Source organism: Prosopis cineraria, unplaced genomic scaffold (genome assembly GCF_029017545.1).
Source record: "Prosopis cineraria cultivar Desert tree isolate PC_DT_omini unplaced genomic scaffold, ASM2901754v1 PC2, whole genome shotgun sequence".
In the NCBI taxonomy this organism is placed as follows: Eukaryota; Viridiplantae; Streptophyta; class Magnoliopsida; order Fabales; family Fabaceae; genus Prosopis; species Prosopis cineraria.
In genome coordinates, this window is record NW_026555333.1 from 47,809,634 (window position 1) to 47,831,402 (window position 21,769).

Sequence of the window (21,769 nt, forward strand, 5' to 3'; positions counted from 1 at the left end):
TTTCTGGCCATGGCATGGCTACCATGCTTCTTAGGATTGCTCACTTTTTTTAAAAAAAGGCAAATGTGAACTTTCGTTTTCGTTTTTGTTTTTTAACTCCACACTGTTTTATTTTATTCTCTTAATCATATAAAATATTTTTTTCCAATTTTTTAAGTTTAATATTATTATTTTCAATTTGAAAATTGCAATTTGAAAGATTCATTAATAAAAATGTTGGCATTAAATTTTTAAATGTTAACGAAAATATTTTCAAATATTAATATATTAAGTTAAAATAATAATAATTTACACAAAAATTATCATTTTAAATTAATATGATTATAGTTAGAAGATTGAAAAGTTATTTTATAAAATTAAAAAATAAGTTAAAATTTTATATAAAATTACAGAATGAAAAATGCTCTTTATACAATTTTTTAATTTAAAATTTTGCGGTGGCCAGGGTCATGCTTCTTATGACTTGTGCCAAACAATTAACGGAAAACGGCCCATAGTTTTCTTTATAATTGCGAATATTAAATGCCAAAAAAAAAAAAAAAAGCTTTTCCCCTTATTTCGGCCGGCGATAAAAGCTCTTCCTTAGACGCCCGCGGCTCCCACTCCGCCACTCTCGCTACGCTTTCCGCTTCGCATTCGCTGTCTCAACTCCGAATAAAACCCTCGCCCCTCGGCGTGCCGTCGCCGCCTCCCTCCATCACTCCTCCGTCGTGCTGCACCGATCTGAAATCTCAAGTGCAACTCTCGTCCTCGCTTCTCGACGCCGTTTCTGCCCTGGTCGAGTTTCAGTCTTCACACCGTTCTTGCTCCAGCGTCCAGGTGCGTCCTTCGCCAGTTCTTCCCCAGTATTTTCTTTGGGTGGTGATTATATGAGCTTGCTCCGTTACAGATCTGTCTGAATTTGAAACCATAGAACTTAGAACCTGTTGCTATTTAATCCTGTTTCGTCCCCCCGGGCTATGATTTTTTCCAGCCGTGACTTTTGCCATCTGAATAAGCAATCAACGAACATGTCAATATAAATAAAGTACACCTACAAGTTAATAGCAAATCCACTTTGCTTCATGAGTGGCCTTTGTTTCTGACTTTTTCACTTCATTGAAAGCTTGAAGCTGAAAAAAATAAAGAATAATTTTAATGTACATGTTTTATGTAATTGAGCCCAGAGTACTCTAATCTCAAAAGTGCAGCTATTTAAAGATGATGAACCGAACTCAAAATTTAAGAGATTTCTAGTATTTTAGTTATAATTAAATTTAATGTTTTTTCATGATTCAAGTTTATAATAATGGTTATGAATTGTGATGGTTTTTTTTTTTAAGCAGCATGGCTGTGATGGTGTTTGAACTTTGAAGTTTGAATTTGTATTATTATCAATTAACTTGTATACGTGTGGTTGTATCAATAAATTGTGAATTGCATTATATTTAAACTTGTTAATAGTTTTATGGTGTTTATTATTTGTATTACATATCATTTATACTGACAACAGTAGCGGCGGAAGTGCAAGTTTTGCATTTTCTTTTTTAGAAAGCAAAAAAGGAAAAAAAAAAAAAGAAAAAGGTCATTGCGAAGAATTTAAAATTTTTTAGAAAAATATTTTTGGCATTTGATTTTAAATTATAAGTCTAATTTCTAAAGTGCGACATCTTAAACGAGATTATAAAGAATTAATTGAGGAGTGAGCTTTTTACCTTGCAATTCAATCTAAAAAAATTACATCACAAGTTTAAAATAAAAAAAAAAAGACATAAAACTACAAAAGAAAAGTGAATGGTATTAAAAAATAACTTTTTTAAAGTTAAATTTTTATTTTTGAACATTATTCTATAACACGAATAGAATCTATGTTAATAACTGAGCAGTCGGACGCTGAACTGGTAGAATCTAGGTTTTTGTTCTCTCATATTTTCCATAAATAATGATAGGTAGACATTTTTCTTTTACAATAGATCACCTGAAATCAATAGCAACAGGGAGACAAAATTTTAAGCAGAAAAGCCTTATCAAGATTGTGATTTTTCTTGGTTAACCAAAGAAGACTGTTATTATCGACTCGTCATTACATTGAAAGTCAAAACTCCAGGATCAGGCTTGGGTAGGAGGAGTTTAGCCCTTACATTGCTGAAAAGATTGTGCTGCCACGGTTTTGGACCTTGGAGCTCCGAAACAGATAAAAAATGGCGGCTTCATGCTCTCTCACCTTCTCATCCAAAACTCCGAGAATTCTTCCAATGCATGGATTCCTCAATCCCAAAACCCAGACATCCAACATCGATTGTAGATTCAACTACATTACCAAGCCGCCCATCCTGCGCGCGTTCATGCCGTTGAGCAAACCCATAGCCCGTCGTCAAAGCACAATTCGATGCCTATTCACGGGCATCGTTGAAGAAATGGGCACAATCAAGCAGCTACGTGTCGCCGATCACGGCGGATTCGACATGAAGATAGGAGCAAAAACCGTTCTCGAAGGCGTAAATCTTGGGGACAGCATCGCCGTCAATGGTACCTGTCTTACAGTGACCAACTTCGATCTGAAGGCCTCTGATTTCATGGTTGGGTTGGCTCCGGAGACGCTTAGGAAAACTTCTCTGATCGAGTTGGAAGCGGGATCGCTGGTCAATTTGGAAAGGGCAGTGACCCCCACCAGCAGAATGGGTGGGCATTTTGTTCAGGGACATGTGGATGGCACAGGGGAGATTGTTTCGATGGATCCAGAGGGAGATTCGTTGTGGGTCAAAGTGAAGACAACGAAGGAGTTGCTGAAATTTATTGTACCTAAAGGTTTCATTGCTGTGGATGGGACTAGTTTGACTGTGGTGGATGTGTTTGATGAAGAAGAGTGTTTCAATTTCATGCTGGTCGCTTACACCCAGCAGAACGTGGTGATTCCTTTGAAGAAAATTGGACAGAAGGTAAATTTGGAGGTCGATATTCTTGGCAAATATGTGGAGAGACTTCTTAGCAGTGGCTTCGTCGACTCCATCAAAAAAAATCCCTCATATGCTGAAAGCTGCTGAATTTTAGCTTTGTGTACATGGCCTTCCATTGAACTACAAGCATGTCTCTATACCTTTTAGTTGAAATTGTTATTTTTATCACGGAAAAAGAACACTCGTAGAATATTTTCTCAACTGTATTTAGCCTTTAGGTGGCTAATTTGAACTCCATTTGAGTCAAACTGTGATAACATGTTAATGTGCATTTTGCAGTGGTCATGTAATTTAAGGCAATGAATAAAGGGGTGAGTCTTTTGAGCTGATGAAGTATTTCTATGTCGATATCTGTTTGTGCGTCTGACAAGTTTGTAGATTCATCGACCCAAGAACGAGTAATATGGCTATACAAGCCTTAGTAGTAAATTGTGAATCGAGGAACTTTTTAAAATTTTCTTATGTTTGTGATGTGAGCTCCTAAACTTGATAAAATCCAAGAGAAAATATAATTTTAAGTCTCTACACTTTACTCGCGTTTTGTTATAGATCTACGCATTTTTTTTCGATGTTTTAAGTCCTTATACTTTTTGTTTTTCAATGTTTTGAGTTCTTAAATAATTAAAGTGTAAGAACTTTGTAGGGATTTAAAACGCTGAAAAATAAAAGTGTAGAAACCTAGAGCATAAAAAAAAAGTATAGGGGCTTATGATAAAATAAAAGCAAAGTGTAGGGATTTAAAATTATATTTTTCTAATCTCAACTAAAACTTGATATTAGCCACTTGAATTAATTAATTTTTAATCGGGTTTTGTCTTCATGCCTTGCTTTGTCCAAAAGCTTGATCAGCCGATAGATGCCGGGAAAGGAACTTCGATTTGATATATTGAAGTCTTTCACCACTGGCATTTGACTATTTGAGCTTGATGAGTCTGATTTCATTGTCTATCCTGCTCAGCTAAAAATAAAGAATGGTGAACACAGAGTTCCATCATGATGGTGATATATAGATACAAAGAGTTCCATTATCAAGTCCAACATAAAAAAACAAAATGAAAAATCGTGAGACATCAAAATTTTATATTTAAAGCAGTGAAAAATATTGCCTTGGCCCTGGCTGGTAACAGTAAGGTCTTGAGAACAAACTCACCTAATTGGTATATATAAAAAAAAATACTAAATCACTTAGACCTAAAATTTTACAGCAGATTATGACAAAAATGGAAATTTAGAAACTTTTCAACGTCTTACTGGTATATAGGAATCCAAACATCTGGATTATTGGATGTGGTTAGTAAACCAATCATCTAATAGAATGTGGTGCCCTAGGAAGTGAATACTATTTTTCCCTACTGCGTTTCTTCAAACATCACATACATAGGCCACCCAACTTAAGAAAAGAAGAAACAGAAGCCCCAAAGCCTGCAATTCATGAGAGCTGCACAGAATGCAGTATCTGGTAAAGAAGCAATGAATTTTTACAATAGAAATAGCCCTAGAGTTGTAAACGAATGTGACTTCACAGACTTTTTTATGTAGCATGACTTCAAAACCACCTACTATTGCATATGGGAAAAGCAAAGAGCTAGGAATGGAGGTTAGATAGTTAACAAACCAGGACATTCAGGTATGTGCCAAGCATTCCAGCCGAGATAGTAATGGTTGCTTGTAATTCCCTTAAATTAATGAGTGTTAGATTATTTCAAACAACGGGGATGCAAGAACATTTTCTTATAGTCCAAATATGGAAGAGTTCACGATGAAGAGATGTGAAACATGATAAGTGAAGTGATAAAGTACTAAATAATACCTGCAAGGATATCGTGACCTTTGATCTTATAATGCCAATTATTCTAACCTTTCCTTATAAGATCAAAGCAATCCTCTTAGAATTATGGCCGGACACTAAATCTCCCAATAAGAATTCAAATATTGGTTTGCTGCATTACGAGGGTCCAATCCATTTCACTAGACTCAACCTTCATTGACAAAGATTTTCAAGTTTTAATACTTCATTTTGTAGTGACATACAATCATTTTTTTTTTTCAAATGAAGTGTCAGCAACATAGACCTCTGAAAATCTGTATTGGAAATTCCAAATCTTTTGAAATATTTTCCCTTATATTTCCAAATATCAATATCATTGGGGCTAAAATAGAGTTGCCAAGAAAACAAAGTCTCAAAGAAGATACAGATGAAATTGTTTAGTAAGAGAATCTAAATATCTATGAGGTGTCTGACTCTTTTTTCAACCAATTATGCCATTATTTAATTTCTATGTCTGAGATATTTGGTAGGCCAAGAAAAATTAAATAGGGAGAATGGCAATGAGGACTCTTAGAAGAGAAAAAATAATAGTGAGGGTCGAAAATAACTGAATGTTCATCTATATACCAGTGAATCGATGAAATTATAGTTGTGTATAGATGAATCTTCAATTGTTTTTTATTCTCAGTGCTACTCTTTCTCCTCTGATGCCATCATTGCCATTCTCCCAATTAAAATCTTGTCAACGAGGGCTTGCTTTCACGATCAACAACCACTGAGAGGAGATGGATGTTAATTACAACATAAAGGATGGAGATAAATAAAAGAAGTCCTACATTCTACCTTGTATTGAAATCTCAATCCTTTTTTTATTATTTTCCATTTATGTTTTGTACAAACAATAATTTCTTGCATGAATTTTTTATTGCACACATGTGTTTTAATATTGAGGACAATTCTATTCGAGATATAGTCGAATATTAAATGTCAGGACCTTTCCTGATGAGTGTTCAAACTTTGGTTCGCTATGTTATAATTGACTAGATTCGTCTACTAGATTAAACCTTTATTGGTTGGGTAAGTTTTTTTTATTTCAAACAAATTAATTATTGTAAAATTTTCATACACAGGCTTGAAAGGAGTATTCTAAAAATTGTCTTAGTACCAATTGGAGGAAAGAGGTAATGTAAAAATACCTAATATGTAAAATGAGAAGAACAAGCCTCGCATAAGGTGTAATTCTGATAGACAGTAGAGAATAAAAAAGCCATTGGAGACAAATATATAACTAACAAGTAGCCAATGGCCTTATAACCTAGTAACATGTAAACTTTTCTATAATTGAAAGGTTGCAAGTTCAATCCCACTTGTAATCTTAGTCATTAGTGCTTGCCCCTCTAATTCAAAAGAAAAAAAAAACTAACGGCCTATATATACCAACAAATCATTTTATAATGTTGTTTTGATCTAAATGTTTATCTATATATTTATTTATGTAAATAATTTCTTGTGTGAATTTATTTTATTGTGCACAGGTGTTCTCCTTTAGAGGCAATTCTGTTTGAGACATAGCTGAATATTAAATATGAGCAAATCTTCCAATGAGGATTTAAATCTTGGTTCTCCATATTATAATGACCTACCCCTTGTTGGTTGCATAGTTTTTTATTTTAAACAAATCAATGATTATGAAATTTTCATATGCTAGCTTGAAAGGAGTATTCTAAGTAGTGTCTTACCACCGATTGGAGGAAAAGAGGTAATGTGAAAATACCTAATATATGATGAGAAAAACAACCTTGACAAGGTGTAAATTTAACAAACAGGTAGAGAATAAAAAAGTCAATAGAGAGTAGAACTATTTGTGTGTGCCAGATAAAGCTATATGAGTAATGTTTCCTCTGAATTGAGATATTTATATTAAAAGTTGCTTGGTTGAGAACAAAATAATAATGTTTCAATTTTAAGAATCTTTTGAGAATAAATATATTAATTTTATAATGGTGCATAATTAAATCCTAAAGGTATATTTTTCTTAAAAATTTCTTATGATCTCAATAGAGGAATGAGAATAAAAGTTTAAGAATGACCTTTATGAACTCATTAAAAAAGAGGTTATGAATTTCTTATGAAAATAATTTAAAGCATAGCAAATTAATCTTTAAGGCAATGCTTGTGGTGATGATTTACTTTCATACAAAGGTTATAAATTATGAGATTTGAGGAGAGATGCTAGTATTTCAATGATAAGAGCATGTGTATGGGAAAAATTAAGATTGTTGGGCATAGGAAAAATAACTAAGAAGTTAGAGGAGGAAGTATTATATATAAAGAACTAAGAAGTGTTATAAAAAAAATAGAGCTAGTAAACTATATTCAATTTCAAGGCACTTTCCTTTTCATGCTCATTTTTGCACTCTTAGCCATGTTCTTCTTTCATGGTTCTTTATAGTTTCGTCTACTCACTGTGAGCTCCTCACCATGGTTTCATCTCCTCATCATGGTTTTGCTTCATTTGCTATGATCTCTATAATGACTTATGCAAACAAGGATCAACCTTGGCTACAAACCTCTTAAAACAAAAACCCTTGGATTGGGATCCTAAAAATAGATTATAAAACAACAACCCTTGAAAACACTTCAAATTAAAGGAGGAATTATTGCTAAAACATGATAAAAGGTTTAGCACTGAGAAAGAATTAAAATAAGGGAAAAATACCAATATAATAAAGCTGGAGCATTTACCACGATTAAAGAACCATCTATTGAAGAAAACCTTGCACAACACACTTGTTGTGGTCAAACTCCAAATCCATTGCAGGTAACACTCTACAATGTCATTTGCCATAGCCAATAAGCTGTAACAGCATAGAATTATGTAGAATCTAACTTTCAATGCACAAAATCTAACTTTTAATGTAAGGTCTCCCTTAACTTAACCACATTTAACTCCATAACTAAGGTAATCAAAGAATTAATTCTCAAAGGATTACCAAAATTGTAAAATTACATAAAAGAAAAAAATTCTGAAATCATTTATAATAGGATCCCAAAGTTCAATTTCAATCACTATCACATACTTATAATGTTTAAAATTAGAGTTTCAAATTAATGTAGAAACTTGAAAATTAAATGGGATCCAAAACAAAGAGTTTTAAAAATCAAAATTGTATTTTGTACGTAAAATGACCCATGTGTCGTGGCTCACCTACCTCTATGCCATGCGCCCCAGCACATTGCACAAATTTGACAGTAATAGCTGTTGTCATTTGATAGTAGTAGGAGTGAACTTTTAACACGTCCCAAATCTCCATCCAACATCTGATTGAGGTGATTTCAGTGTTTACACAGATCTTTCTCTTACCTCTAGCTAATGGCATAGGTTTTATACTCAAATTCATTTATTATAAAAAGTTAGATATCAAAACCTATTTTTACAACTTTTCACATGAAACACATAACTTTGGTGTCTCAACTCAACCACACATGCCAAAAGCTTGCACCGACTATCCAACCACACTCAATAGACTCTAGCAAACCTATGCAATACATCATATACAATTGAAGATACATATTTCTCAAAATCACTACTCAACCTTAATTTTCACAAAACAGAAAGGGGAGAAAATTCATGCACAAAACTATTATTTTCATTTCAAATCAATCAAAATACACATGCTCCTACTTACACAAGTATATTGGCCATATTCATAGATTTACAATCAAAACTCTCTAACCCAGGACATAAAATACACAAGTTGTATGCTATCATAATGCAAGTAGTACAAAAATCACATGTAACTTCTAGTTGAAAATTGTATTAACATTCATACACATAAAACAACAAAGAGAAGCATACAAAAGGATTACTCTACAAATCCTAAGCTTCTATGTGTTTTTCCCAACTCCAAATTTAATAAGTTAGGCCCTAAAAATATTAAGAATTGAGGGGTGAGTATAATCATTCAGTAACCAAGTTTTACCTAAATTATGCAATTGCATATTAATTATAAATAGATGCAAATAGGCAAACACATATAACACATGTGAGAAATTTGGCCACGATTCATAATACTAACAACTATATGACCGAGCCCAAAAATACATATAACCATTTTAAATCATGATGCACAATATAGGGCTGTAATACTACCAACCAAGAGCCCTTAACACATGCTGGAGCACAATACTAACAACTACATAGCTGAATTTATATGCATGATCATATGTCAACCGTATATCTTTCTATTACCTCCAACATAAAATTGATGGCTATCACGTGGCTACATTCTTCAACCTAAATTTTCACTTGTGAGGAGCTATTAGGCCAGGGTTAACTCACTCACTTATGTAATCTAATTTTTCCTAATATTAATAACCATGAGGTGTCGTAATCTTAATTTAGCCTTCTCATAAACTAGTAGAGACTTGTTAAATTTGAGTCCCTCATAAAATAAGTGGGACAGCTCCGAATCAATCATGGGACATGAGCTACCTCTCAATTCCAATGGTTGGTGCTAGAGCAAGTTTTCAATTCCAGTAATCACCGTTAATATCATGTGGATTTAAATCAATCTACTCCTCTTCCTAGGCAAACTCCTACCAATGATCATGTTATGCACATTTTACACATAATATGCATTCAAAACAACCAATTCATGGCATATAAATTCACATTCTCATACTCAAATAATCCACATGCTTAACACATTACACATCACAATTCTCCACCTACAATGACATGTTATAAGTAAACTCATAAATCAAAAAGGGGTGACATGTAAAAGGTTTTTATTTATCAAACAATTCACAAGTTCATCATGTGCCAAAATTGCATCTATAGTTTGAAATATAAATCACAATTTAAAACAATCCATTTTCAACCAATAACAAATTAATATTCAACTATATAAAGTTAGGTTTCCCTCAGTTACCTTAAACCTTTAAGAAATCAAAGGTTTACATCTCACAATACCAACTTTCAAAGCTTGTCACAAGCTTGAATGGTGTCAAAATGAACCTCATTGCATTTATAACACAAGAATATCATCATTACCTCATTTTTGAGGATTTACTTGCCAAACTCCATATATCTATTCTATCAATCTTATAAATCATTAACCATTCATACCTAATGGATTCATTAGGTGCTATTGACTCTTATTACCACTAATGAGTTATTAAACCACCATTAATGGTCCACCAACACTTCTAATAACCATATTTATGTTAATTTTGAACATTTATTACTCCCATGCACCCATCACTTCAAAAATCACTAATGTTATGTTCCAATATCCTAAACAACTCTCATTATACTCATTTTAATCAATATGTTCGGACCCATAACTCCTATGGATCAAAAATAAATCTTCTAACTCAAACCCTAACTCAAATCTCTATAAATAAGGGAGAGAAAGGAAGAAAGAATTTTATCATACTTACCTTAAGTATTAGGAAGCTTAAATTGCCTTCAAAGGTCCTAATGTGCGTGTCTTAGTAGAGCTTTGGTCGAGCTCTTCATTTTTCTTCTCCTCTTCCTTTAATTTTATATGCAAAGATGAACTGATTTAATTAAAATTTTGGCTATGCATCGTGACACACACTGCCCTTCGCCATGGTGCATGGCACAGAGAGACTCATTGCATTTAAATCTGCCTCTGTGTGCTGCGACAGATTGACCACACACCGTAGCATATAGCATAGAGGGCATCACCTTACTTTTTTTCCTCTTTCTATGTTTGGGTAGCCCACCATTAATCCAAACCTACTTCTAGGACTGAAGTCATAATTAATTACACCAATTAGGTCCCTCTAGCTACATACTTTATTAATTCATTAATCATACTCATTAGATTAACTAATCACGCTTAATTTTCCTGGATGTTACATTTAATGAACCTAATTATCTATTCAAACCTCCTATTAAGGTGATCTAATAACCTAAACATAGATAAATAATAGATCTAACTAACAGACCTTGTTTCATTTCAACTTGATAACAAATGAGGATTATGGAACATTAGATGCTCAACAAGTTGTATGCCTTAAGCACCACTGACAAATGTCTCCCCTCTTATCCATTATTATTAAGAACATAAAATATCAGTTCTATCATGCACAAATTGTAATATCTTAAAAATTATATAGGAAGTAGAATAACTAATTCATAGGTTTAATTAAATTAATTGGGTTAATTAAGGACAAACAATTAGGCTAGAATGGCCATTTAAGCCTATTGGGCCCTTAAGAAGGCTTAAAATAGGGTACTAGAGGTTGGTGGGTCGAATTAGGCCCAGATTCTTAAGATTAGTAAAGCTGATTGCTTTAGACTATTCTTTGTAGTGAACAATGCTTCTTGCTGTGGTGATGTTAGAACTTTCAAAAACTCATAGAATGTAATTTGAGTTCATTTCAAAATAGAATTTTATAGTTAGACCAAGAGAAAACACTTAGGCTTTACTAGAGTTTCATATTGGCTAACTATAGGGGTATTTTGAAGCTCTACAACCTTAAGTAAGGCCTACTACTTCTTCTCCTACCTCTTTTCACCTTGCTTTTATGATTTATAGTCTTTGGAAATTGATGCCTGAATTTATGTTTGAATTACAGTTACTAAGATGGGTTAAATGGGTTGTTATGGGATTGTTTAATATTTTTGTACCTACATTCTAGAGGTTGGTAGCATTTAATGCCATTAGAAAGGGGGTTGGGAGTTAATCCTAATATTAAATGATTATGTTTTGGCCAATAAGGGTTAATGGCAGTGATTATTGGGCTTATTAGGAGTCAAATAAATCAAGGAACATCAATTTTGGTGTTAAAAATGCTCAATCACATGTAACAAAGGGTTAAGCTTTAATCACGATTACAAATTTATTAATAATGATTAGTCATTAATGATGACTCATTAACAACTATGTGTAAATATAAACTAGAGCTTATTACATGGATGAAAAGCTTCTTTGGGGGATGAGCTTTCCACTCTCGAGAGGAATGAAGATTTTAACATGAAGGTAACCAAACATGGTATCTTGCTATAGCAATTTCATTGGAAAAACATTGTTATACATTTAATTATACCAAAATCATATTTTGAGTTTTGAATAATTACATAAAGATCCTCTTAAGGTAGAATACAAGGTTAGATTTGGGGGATGAGAACTTCAAGTTCACCTTAATCTTTTTTTTTTTTTGGCTTTTTGAAGCCAAAGAACTATGTTGTTATGTTTAGGATAATTCTAGTATGTACAAAAATGCGATGCATAATTAGTATGTCAAAGTAAAGGAAATTGATGGGGAGAACTATTTTAGTTGATTGAGCAAGTAAGACATTATCCTTAGTAATTGTGCCCAAGAGGTTTGACGCTTCATGTATTGAAAATTTTTTAGACTTCAATCATTGTTAATGCGATCAAGCATTTCTAATTGAAATAAGATGTAAAAATATACTTTTAGTAACTGAGGAAGCTTATAATTGTACATAATCGTGTCTGCAATCCTTATTTCATTCATTATGCTAGTGATGACACATGTTGATTAGCATGAATTTACTATGATTGTGTAATGTCATGAATGTGGTTTGAATAATGATATAAATTAGAGTATGATTGGGTTGCCAAGCACGCAAAACTATTATATACTACATTATATAAGTTAGGATATGGCTTGATTGAAGTGGTATTAATACTATTTATCATATTCTTGAAATTTAAACATGCTAGTAAATTAGTATGCATGAGTAATTTGCATATGGAAGTATAATCTTTAACTATCTTACTTAGCATTAGGGTTAATCTTTAACCCACCATTAAAACCCTTAACTACTGCCATTAGTTTAAACTTGAAGTTGGAAGTGTAAAGTCATTTAAGTGGCTGGAACATGGCAATAATTTCAACCTTAGCTTCCCCCTCACAAGAAACTTAAAGAAAACGCATAAAAGAGGAGGGAAACAAGAGAAGAAGGCTTACCCAGAACATTTACAACTTAAAACAAGCTCAAACATGCTTCTCAAGTGAATCCTAACAGAGCTCTGATACCTCCCTCTCAGTTCTCTCTCAAGCTTGCTCAATTTCTACATATATGAACTGTAAATTTGGGATTTAAAATCTTATCCTATCTATCATGATGCATTGTACCATCCTCCATGATAGATGGCCCAAAATGAGTAGCATTACTTAAACCCATTAATTTAAGCCTAAAACATCCTAATAACATCTCTAACCCCTTTTTAAGCCTCATATAAAGTCCAATAAACCCAAATGGCCATCCAAACTCTATAATTAACTTTTAATTGTCACGAATAACTAATTAAATCTCTTAATTAATTAATTAATTAATTAATCTAATCCTTAGATTTAATTTTAGGATGTTACAAATCCGTCTCCTCATTGTGGTTTCATCTCTTTATTGTGATTTTGCACAGTTGGTTGTATTCTTCATTTAAACTATAGGTCTCATCGTGATTTTGTCTTGAACTAGGTAATTACTGATTTTTTTATTTTCTCATTGTGGTTTCATTAATTATAGCTTCCTTAATTATTTTTACATGAAAATCTTCTTTATTTTCTACCTTAATCATATGTAAGAAAGGGCTTGTTCTAATAAGAATTTTTCTAGTTCTATCTTTCTTTCATTAGTTAATCCACTTTTCAAGGATTGTACAAATCCTCCAGACATAGAGCACGTAAGGCCTTGAACCCAAATACATTATCCACAATAGAAGTAAACATGTTAGTAATAGAACCTTCTTAAAAAAAGGTTTAAGGGATAAGCTACATAAGCAATATATTTATTTTCTTCTCTAACAATAGGCTCGATGTGGTAGCATCGTCCTTTGTAACGATCAAGATTGGTAAGCCCATTGGTCTATAGAATTGTCTAAGTACCAGTAGAAGATTTAGCAGCTACCACGGCTGCTGCTTCTTCAAGCGAAACTTTAGGTTGAGGAGTTACTTCAAATATTGCCAAGATATTACTATCTTTGGTTTCATAGTTAGGAGTATAATAAGTCAATTTATAATCTTTAATACCATCTTTGAATGGCTCTCTCATATTGAGAAATTATGTCTAATAGAATTCAATTATAGAATCCATTAATAGTTGCATAAAAAAAGGACAAATAAATAGCTTGGGCACTTACCAAAGTAACTTTATAAGAACTTGTTAGTACATCTGTTAGAATTTAACATATTATCTTCATTTTGGACACGCATAATTTATTTGATACCTGATTGTCAAAAATTTTGTGTTGAGGATAGACATATACTTTCTTTAGTCCTATTTATAAGTGACTTCTAATGTTTTTACTAGAATCAGAGAAAATCTTAAACCTCATTAACTTTATCTACAAATTCAATAAGTTTTCAACTTTAGATGTATTAAATATACCTACTCTAAAAATAAAATAATTTAGCATTTAGTAATCTTCCAAACATTAAATTGGGGCAAAAGAGTAAAGATAGATATAATAATCATTGAACTGCCTTATGAATAGGACCAAAGTAAATCTTCTTTCTCTACCTTATAAGAAGGACCGAAGGAGTATATGTATATGTATGTATGTATATTTTGTGAGAAGATTAGGATATACTTTTGGTTTTATGTATATTTAAATATATTCCAGGGAATCACATCCTTAGAAGTATAATAGAAGTTTAATATTTAGACCTAACCTTATCAAGTACTCAAAACATGATGGGTATATATCTTACTTGGATCTCTGAGCTTACCTTAATCCCAGAAGGGTTAAATTAATTAAATATTTGAATTTGAAAGCCTTTGGGATCCAAAAAAAACCTTTAAATAGGAAATTTGAGCCTAAACTTATTGATATTTAAAATTTTAGGAAGCATGGAAGACAAGAAAGCAAAGTATAGGAAACAGGGCTAAATTTTGATACCTTCTCAAGGCTTGAATCAAGTCCAATGGATTGATATGTACTTGATTGACCAACTAAATATACAATATTATTGCAAGCACAAGATTTAACCACCCTATGCCCTGCTTTCATATAACATGGCCAAATCACCACACAAACACACATATTCACTATTGTGCTAAATCATCACCACATATTACATCTAATCACTATCATATGCACTTATAACATTATTTTAGCCTAGATACATAATGTTTTATAAAACTTTCCCTTAGGCCAAAATATGATGAATTTACATTTTACAAGTGTAATTCCATAAATCACAACATATTTATAAAGTATTTGCATTTGTAATAGTATTTTAGCCCATCACACAAAGTCATCACCTAATTTACCACATAATATCGAATTCTCACGCTAAAATACATCACAACACAATATCATACAAGTGAAACTCAAAACTAATATGCATTCTTAGTTGGTCACTTCGTATACTTTATATCTTTAAGAGTACCCTATTCCTTTTCCTAACCAAAGTCACTATAGAAAAGAACTATTCATCATAGATCAAAGAGCTCACTTTCGTCTTCTTTCAACAGGGTAGGTGAAGTTGACCTTAGAGATAGCGTTCTCTCTACAGGGACTTATGCACTCCACTCACTGCCTACTCTACTCTTTGCCATTAAATGACAAAGCCAAGAGTAGAAGGAAGGACAATCTACACAACCCTATTAATATTCCCTCCTCTTTACCCTATTATGTATGAAAAGATGAACAAAAAGACATAACTTGAGGGCTAATTCATGCTTTGCCAATAAGTGATGCGTTATTTTATACTTTCCTGATCTTGAGCAATGCATTATTGCTATAGCTTAGGCTTATCTGCACTGACTACTAAAAGTCTTTCATTCCTTTTAAGGTTGTTACTAAGCTCGAAAAAGCATCTAGGGATAACCAATTATAATTATGTATACAACTCAAAATGTAACTTGGGCATTACAGTATAGATGTATAGCTGAGTAGCTATCCCTTGCTCAACTTTTTCCCCTGTCCTTTCTCTAAATCAAAACTTTTAAAACAATAAAGATAAGGTGAGATAAATATTTTGGTAACCAAGATAATCCATATTATTAATTAATAGGAAACATTATAAACAAGTTCTAAAAATAGGCATTTAAAACATGCTGGTAAAGTAAATAACAAATCACCATAATATTATGCATGATTATATCCATCTGAATCTTCGATGCTCTCAATTAAACCTGTAAGCTACTCCATAAGACCATACCACATGCTTAGTTTGAGCTCATTTTTCATGGTAGAATTGGCCGGCCAAAGGGGTATTAATCCACTTTTAGACTACATGCTGCCCCTGTTACAAGTAATTGGGGTGTCATTATTTTAACACTACATCCAACATATACTAAGGAGCACAGTTCTTCAATATCGTACCCTTTTGGGCACTAAGAAAAGTATAAGCTACACCTAGCGTTCTAAGTTGTTAGCGATATAATATGAATTTTAATTACCACTATCTCAACTAGGGTAAACTCTCACCCTTACTAAACATGCACCACTAAATTACTACCTAATCATATATATGAAAATCTCTACATAATCATTTTAAATTGACATGTAATTGCACACATACACAAACTCTCTCTCTCTCTCTCATACAACCAACTTGCAAACAACTTTACAAGCTAGTAAATAATATAAATTATTCAGTTATTTTAATTCTTTTGTTACTAAAAGGATTACCGGTGACACACAATCTCCATTTTCACTTCCTTAACCTTAGCGAGGTTCCACATATCACTATCTATAATAATTAGTATTATATGTTAATTTCTCAACTTAACATAAATAATTTTTATCTAGATTTAACCCTATTTCACCACTCACAACCCATAACCCTAATAGTTAAACTAATAAAAGCTACAACTAACTCACATCATCACCTTTATTTGCCACTTAATGAAATCACAACATAAATCAACTCTTATAACCCCAAAAACCTTATAATTTTATTAGGCCTTCACTCAATCTCAACCTCTAGTCACCATAAACGACTAGTCCCAAGTCTAAGAAATTTAAATCAAATTATACATGTAAGCCCTTAAGCATTGATCCCTAACTTCTCCCACTCATATTAAACACTTCTCATTCTCAATTCTTATGAAATCAAGATGTAGAGATAAAGGAAAGAGTTAGGAAGCTTGCCCATAAGGTTATTAGTCCAAATTAGCTCCCAAATACTTGAAATTTTATGTCTTAGTAAAGCCTAATATCTCTTCTTTCCAGCTCCCAAAAAATCACAACTTTTCTACTATTTCCTTCAGCTGATTCACGACTTATTATGGCAAAAAAATGCCATGTGCTGTGACACAACATGCACAAACCACGGCTTTCGACACAAAAAGTAAATTCTTACTTTTGCTCTCCTTTTTCGACCTAATCTAATCCAAACTCCATCTTAGCTCCACCTTAGAGCTGTTAGATGATTCAAAACACTATTAACAATCCAAAAACAAGATTAATTTAATTAATTCACCATTTTATAATTCTACTCTTAATTAGTAGTTAAGTTTTGGATTAAAAACTCAAGATGTTACAAAACCTATAGATAAGCTCCATTCTAGTAGAAGTTATTATGGGTTGTTTGAGTAGGGAAAATATCAAAATATCTTAACCCCTATTTGATTGTTGTGGCATTGTCTTATGTTTTGTGTTTTTCCTAAGAATTCATATGTTTTATTTTTTTAATCTAAAGTAATAGAGCATTGTAATCGTTTTAATTTGTTTTTCGGAGCCCTTATCTAAATGGATTACAAAACTAGTTTAAAATACACGTTTTCTAACCCAATTGTTTAATTAGTTTAGAAAGTAACAGGCTTTCTAAATCGATTAAAAAATCAATTTAGATAATCATTTTTAATTGGCTTAGATAATCTTTTTCATACTTGTGCCATTTGTGCACCTTTATGGTTAAAAAGAGGAGGTCGAGGTTTGATAAAAAATGATAGAACCTTTAGCTGGGCACCATCTCTTATTGCCTAAAATCTCAGCCTAAGGAAATAAGGAGGAAATAATGTGAAAAAAAATAGCAAAAATGTATAATTATTATGGAAAATAATTTTGTAGATATTATCTAGTTTAATAAGTGAATCAATATAATTATATCATTATCTAAATTTTGAGTGTGTTATGATATTTTCCTAAGTTGTATTGTTTATAGATGGACTATATCATGTTATGGAACATGACCTTGAAAATCCACTACTCTTGGTTGTTTATCAACCTAAGATACTCTATAACCTTTAAAGAGGTTATTAAGATATCTTCTCACCCTTATTTTAATTGGTATATAAATAGCTAGTGGAGATTGGATAAGGAAATAGGTACAACGACCACCAATTTCTTGAGGAATATGGTTCAGAGATTATCCATGCTACAACACTATAAGAATATATGCATTTATTTAATTTTTTATTCAATATTTTTGTTTTCATTTTACTTCAGAATGTATATTCTTTTAGTCTTTAGGCCCCGTGTTAAAGGGATTTGATTAGGGGCCATGAGTAGTGTTGTTTATTTACTCATTCATTATTCATTATTGTTATTTTTGCGACATAAATGTGTGCTAGACTACGTAACAAGAAATCTATATTCATGCATGTGTTTGATATGTATGCATGCGCGCGCGCACTGTAACACCCTAAATTTTTTTTTCTCAAAACAATTTAACTCGACCATGGTAGAAAAGTGTCTACCATGGTAAACAAAAGTCAACTTATCCTATTTTTTTGAAACAATTCTATAATTTAAAACACTACTATGGTAAGAAATGATAAAACATAGCCTTATAAAATACTTCTCCTTTTAAATTAACTACCATGGTAGAAAAGATTAAATCTCTTTTCAAATAATATAAAACAATTTTATACAACTAATACACATTTACAATCATAATTAGGTTACAGCCACCCAACACATTTTATATTAATAAATTTAATATAAAAATATTTTATAATTGGCTTAAGTTTGCACAATGCAACATCTCATATAAATTTTTACCTCCTACATGCCATTAAGCTAAAATTATATTTTTCATCCTTATACTTCCAACAAGTGCAAGCCATAGAACAATAACTAAAATAAACAACTTAATCAATTTCTAAAACAAGCCAATTATTTGGCCTCATAATCATGCCATTTCAAATCATCCAAAATAAATCAAAAATCAAAGTTATAGTCATCCAAAGTGTACCAAAAGTAAAAATAGTTTGAAGGGCATGATTACATCATTACATTCATATAATTGTCATTAAACAAAAAGCCATAGTATTGGCATATAACACACTAAAAATCATAAATCAAATATCCAAAAGAGATAATGGATCTATGCCACTAAGCCTCAGGACTCCTCCACGCGTCACTCGTGGCTCTTTTCTTGAAAATTGTTAACCACATAATGAGACTCAAAAGTCTCAGTAATCAATGCCAATTTATGATAGTATATGCAAACAGTTAAATGTGTGCTTGTTAAGTGGGAAAACAACAGTCATATAATTCCAATAAAAATACAAGAAATATTACAATGCATAACAATCAATCATCCTTATCTCCCTCTATTAATCTCGAGCCATAGTCCTCACTCGGTGCCAAATTATCTGGCCAAATGTAGATTAGCCCAAGCCCTTACAAGCCACTTATTGGGCTCCAATAGAGGCGTACCATGTGGCACATAAATACAATAACAAGAAATCTCCCAACACCTTCTACAATAATCAAATAAATTCATAATAATATTGTACAATTATACAATATTACAATCTTCACATTTTTCTCATTTTCAATAATATTACAATATGACATCCCACTTGGCAAAAATACTTTAAAATGCATATCCACAATTTCACAATTTTTTCACAAACATAATAAGATAAATTCTCAACAACAATTCATAATTTTCTTAATAATCACTCAATTAACATGAAGTTACACTAATCATAAATTAAAAGTATAGTTACCTTGTGGCTTTTTCAATAAATTATTCCTTTCAATTTCTCTCCCACCACAATATTCATCAACAAACAATCTACAAATAACATATTATTTGTAAATATTAGTTTCAATTATTGAAACTAATAAAATAACTCTAATAATAGAATTGGAGAATGTAACATAATTCTCAATCTCAATTTTAATACAAATCTAGAGTTAGTACTATTAAATAAAATTTCTAACTCCTCTTTTAGTCATCAATAAACATTAATAAGCTAAAATCAACCTCTAAACCAATTTCTATTATCAAAATTTTTCTTTTTATTTCATAAATTTGCATCTAAAATACTCAAAAATTGAAAATTAAGTCTCAAGCTTAGAATCATCATCCTATAGCCATAATAATTCATTTTTCATTCCAAATAATTATCTAAACCTCAATAAATCACCATATATTTTTAGATTTAATAAAAATTTAGTCTAGAGTTTGATCCATGAGCCTCAAATTCAAAGCTCATCAACAAATTTATACTTTAAAAAATTTATTATACTACTAACAACCTTAATAATCACATTTATTCAACATAAATTCTTCCTCTTCTAAACCTTAGATTTTCTACCACCACAAAATCAGAAACTAAAGAGGAAGGATGGCTAAAAAATTTTTTTATAATATTTAAATAGTCTTAAAAAGTTTAAAAGCAACCTTAAATATCCTATTAGGAACCCAAACCTTTAAAACTCATATCCCTTCTCGCCAGTGACTCGCATTCTTTCATCTCTGCTTGCGCGCAAGAAAAGGAAAAGGCTAGATGGAAGGAATGAGAAAAGGTAAGAGGTGGGGGATATTTAAAAAAGTGTGGGTCTCACAACCTTTTTTGTTTACCTTCATTTCTCTTTTTTTTTAATATATATGTGTGTCTGCACACTTGCACGTAATCTGCCCCCCTTTTCTTTTCTTTTAATTTATTAATCTCTCTCACTCTCACTTTTACATTTCTTTTTATCATTTCCCAATAATAATAATAATAATAATAATAATAATAATAATAATAATAATAATTTCTAAAAATCTTAGCTTAGAATTATTTCTTGAATTAGTCTAATAATTATCTCTCATAATTTACTTACTTTTAAATATGTTTTAAAATTTCTATTATCTCAAATTAACTATTAAAATGTAAATTGGGATGTCACATGCACACTTATACATTCATGTTCTTTCCTTTCCAACTATGATTAGCTTGCACAAGAGAGCTCATCCCTTTCCTATCATAGTAGACATAGGTTGCATTTATGTACATGTTTGGAAGAAGATAATTTTTAGCCTTTTCTATTATGGTAGCCTTGAATGCTACCTGAAAACCTTTTTTCTATTATAGTAGGAAATCATGCTAGTTAATTAAGCTTGTTTTAAATATCATGATATAATTAAAGCCAATCTTTTATCTATCATGATAAACTAAGATGTCCCCTTCCTACCATAGAATGTAAGGTCCTTTTCTAATATGGTAGGGGATGATTAAGCGTATGAGTTTTTTTCATTTGGTGTGATTGTTAGTTTGTGCATGTATGGTAAAATTTGAGTTTTTGAAATGTTAGTACTCACCATTTTTTTAACATTTTTAGATGAGCTTAGTGGAGCAAAAGTAAAGTGTCTAGAAGCTTGAGGCTTAGCCTATGTAAGCCTTGTGCCCTATTTTAGTTTATAGAATAATAGGTTACCAGTTTAAAACTCATTTTTCATACAAGGGCTTATTTGTTAAATTTTTATTATATATTGATGTGAGAGTACTATTAGGTGAGGTCATAGAAATTGCATAACTGATTTATTTGAAGTAAATATTTTATTATAAGAATTTTCGTTGAGGCTTTCGCTAAGATATAAATATTTAAATACTTGTTATTAGATGTGACATGCATGTCTACAGACTTTGGTAAGCCCATACTTCGTGAAATACAATGTTTCTTTTTAAGTTCTTTTCTATCTATTGCGGTCAATTATTTTCTATCATGGTATAGTAATTTTGTAGTTTTAAATATTGAACTCTCAAACTTTCATAACCTTAATAACTTTTTTAATTAGTTCATTTTTTTTTTACCAATGTTAGTTTTCAAGTATCTCTTTTCTAGGTGCATCTCTTATAATCATGGTAGCTCTTAAAAATAAGTTTAAT

General features: G+C 31.6%; 1 protein-coding gene across 2 annotated transcripts; it reads left to right on the plus strand.

Moving 5' to 3' along the window:
* Positions 1–540: 540 nt before the first annotated feature.
* LOC129297717 (riboflavin synthase-like) lies at positions 541–3,265 on the plus strand. 2 transcript variants are annotated; one of them, XM_054936078.1, is made up of 2 exons: positions 541–819; positions 1,953–3,265. In XM_054936078.1, exon 2 carries the CDS (start codon positions 2,181–2,183, stop codon positions 3,021–3,023), a length of 843 nt encoding a protein of 280 aa, XP_054792053.1. In that variant the 5' UTR covers positions 541–819; positions 1,953–2,180; the 3' UTR covers positions 3,024–3,265. The 2 variants fall into 2 exon arrangements, with proteins under 2 accessions (XP_054792053.1, XP_054792047.1); XM_054936072.1 differs by having other exon boundaries at positions 2,087–3,265.
* The last annotated feature ends 18,504 nt before the right edge of the window (positions 3,266–21,769 follow it).

Coding starts and splice junctions, on each gene's coding strand:
- LOC129297717 (XM_054936078.1), top strand. CDS start 2,181: ATGGCGGCTTCATGCTCTCTCACCTTCTCATCCAAAACTCCGAGAATT.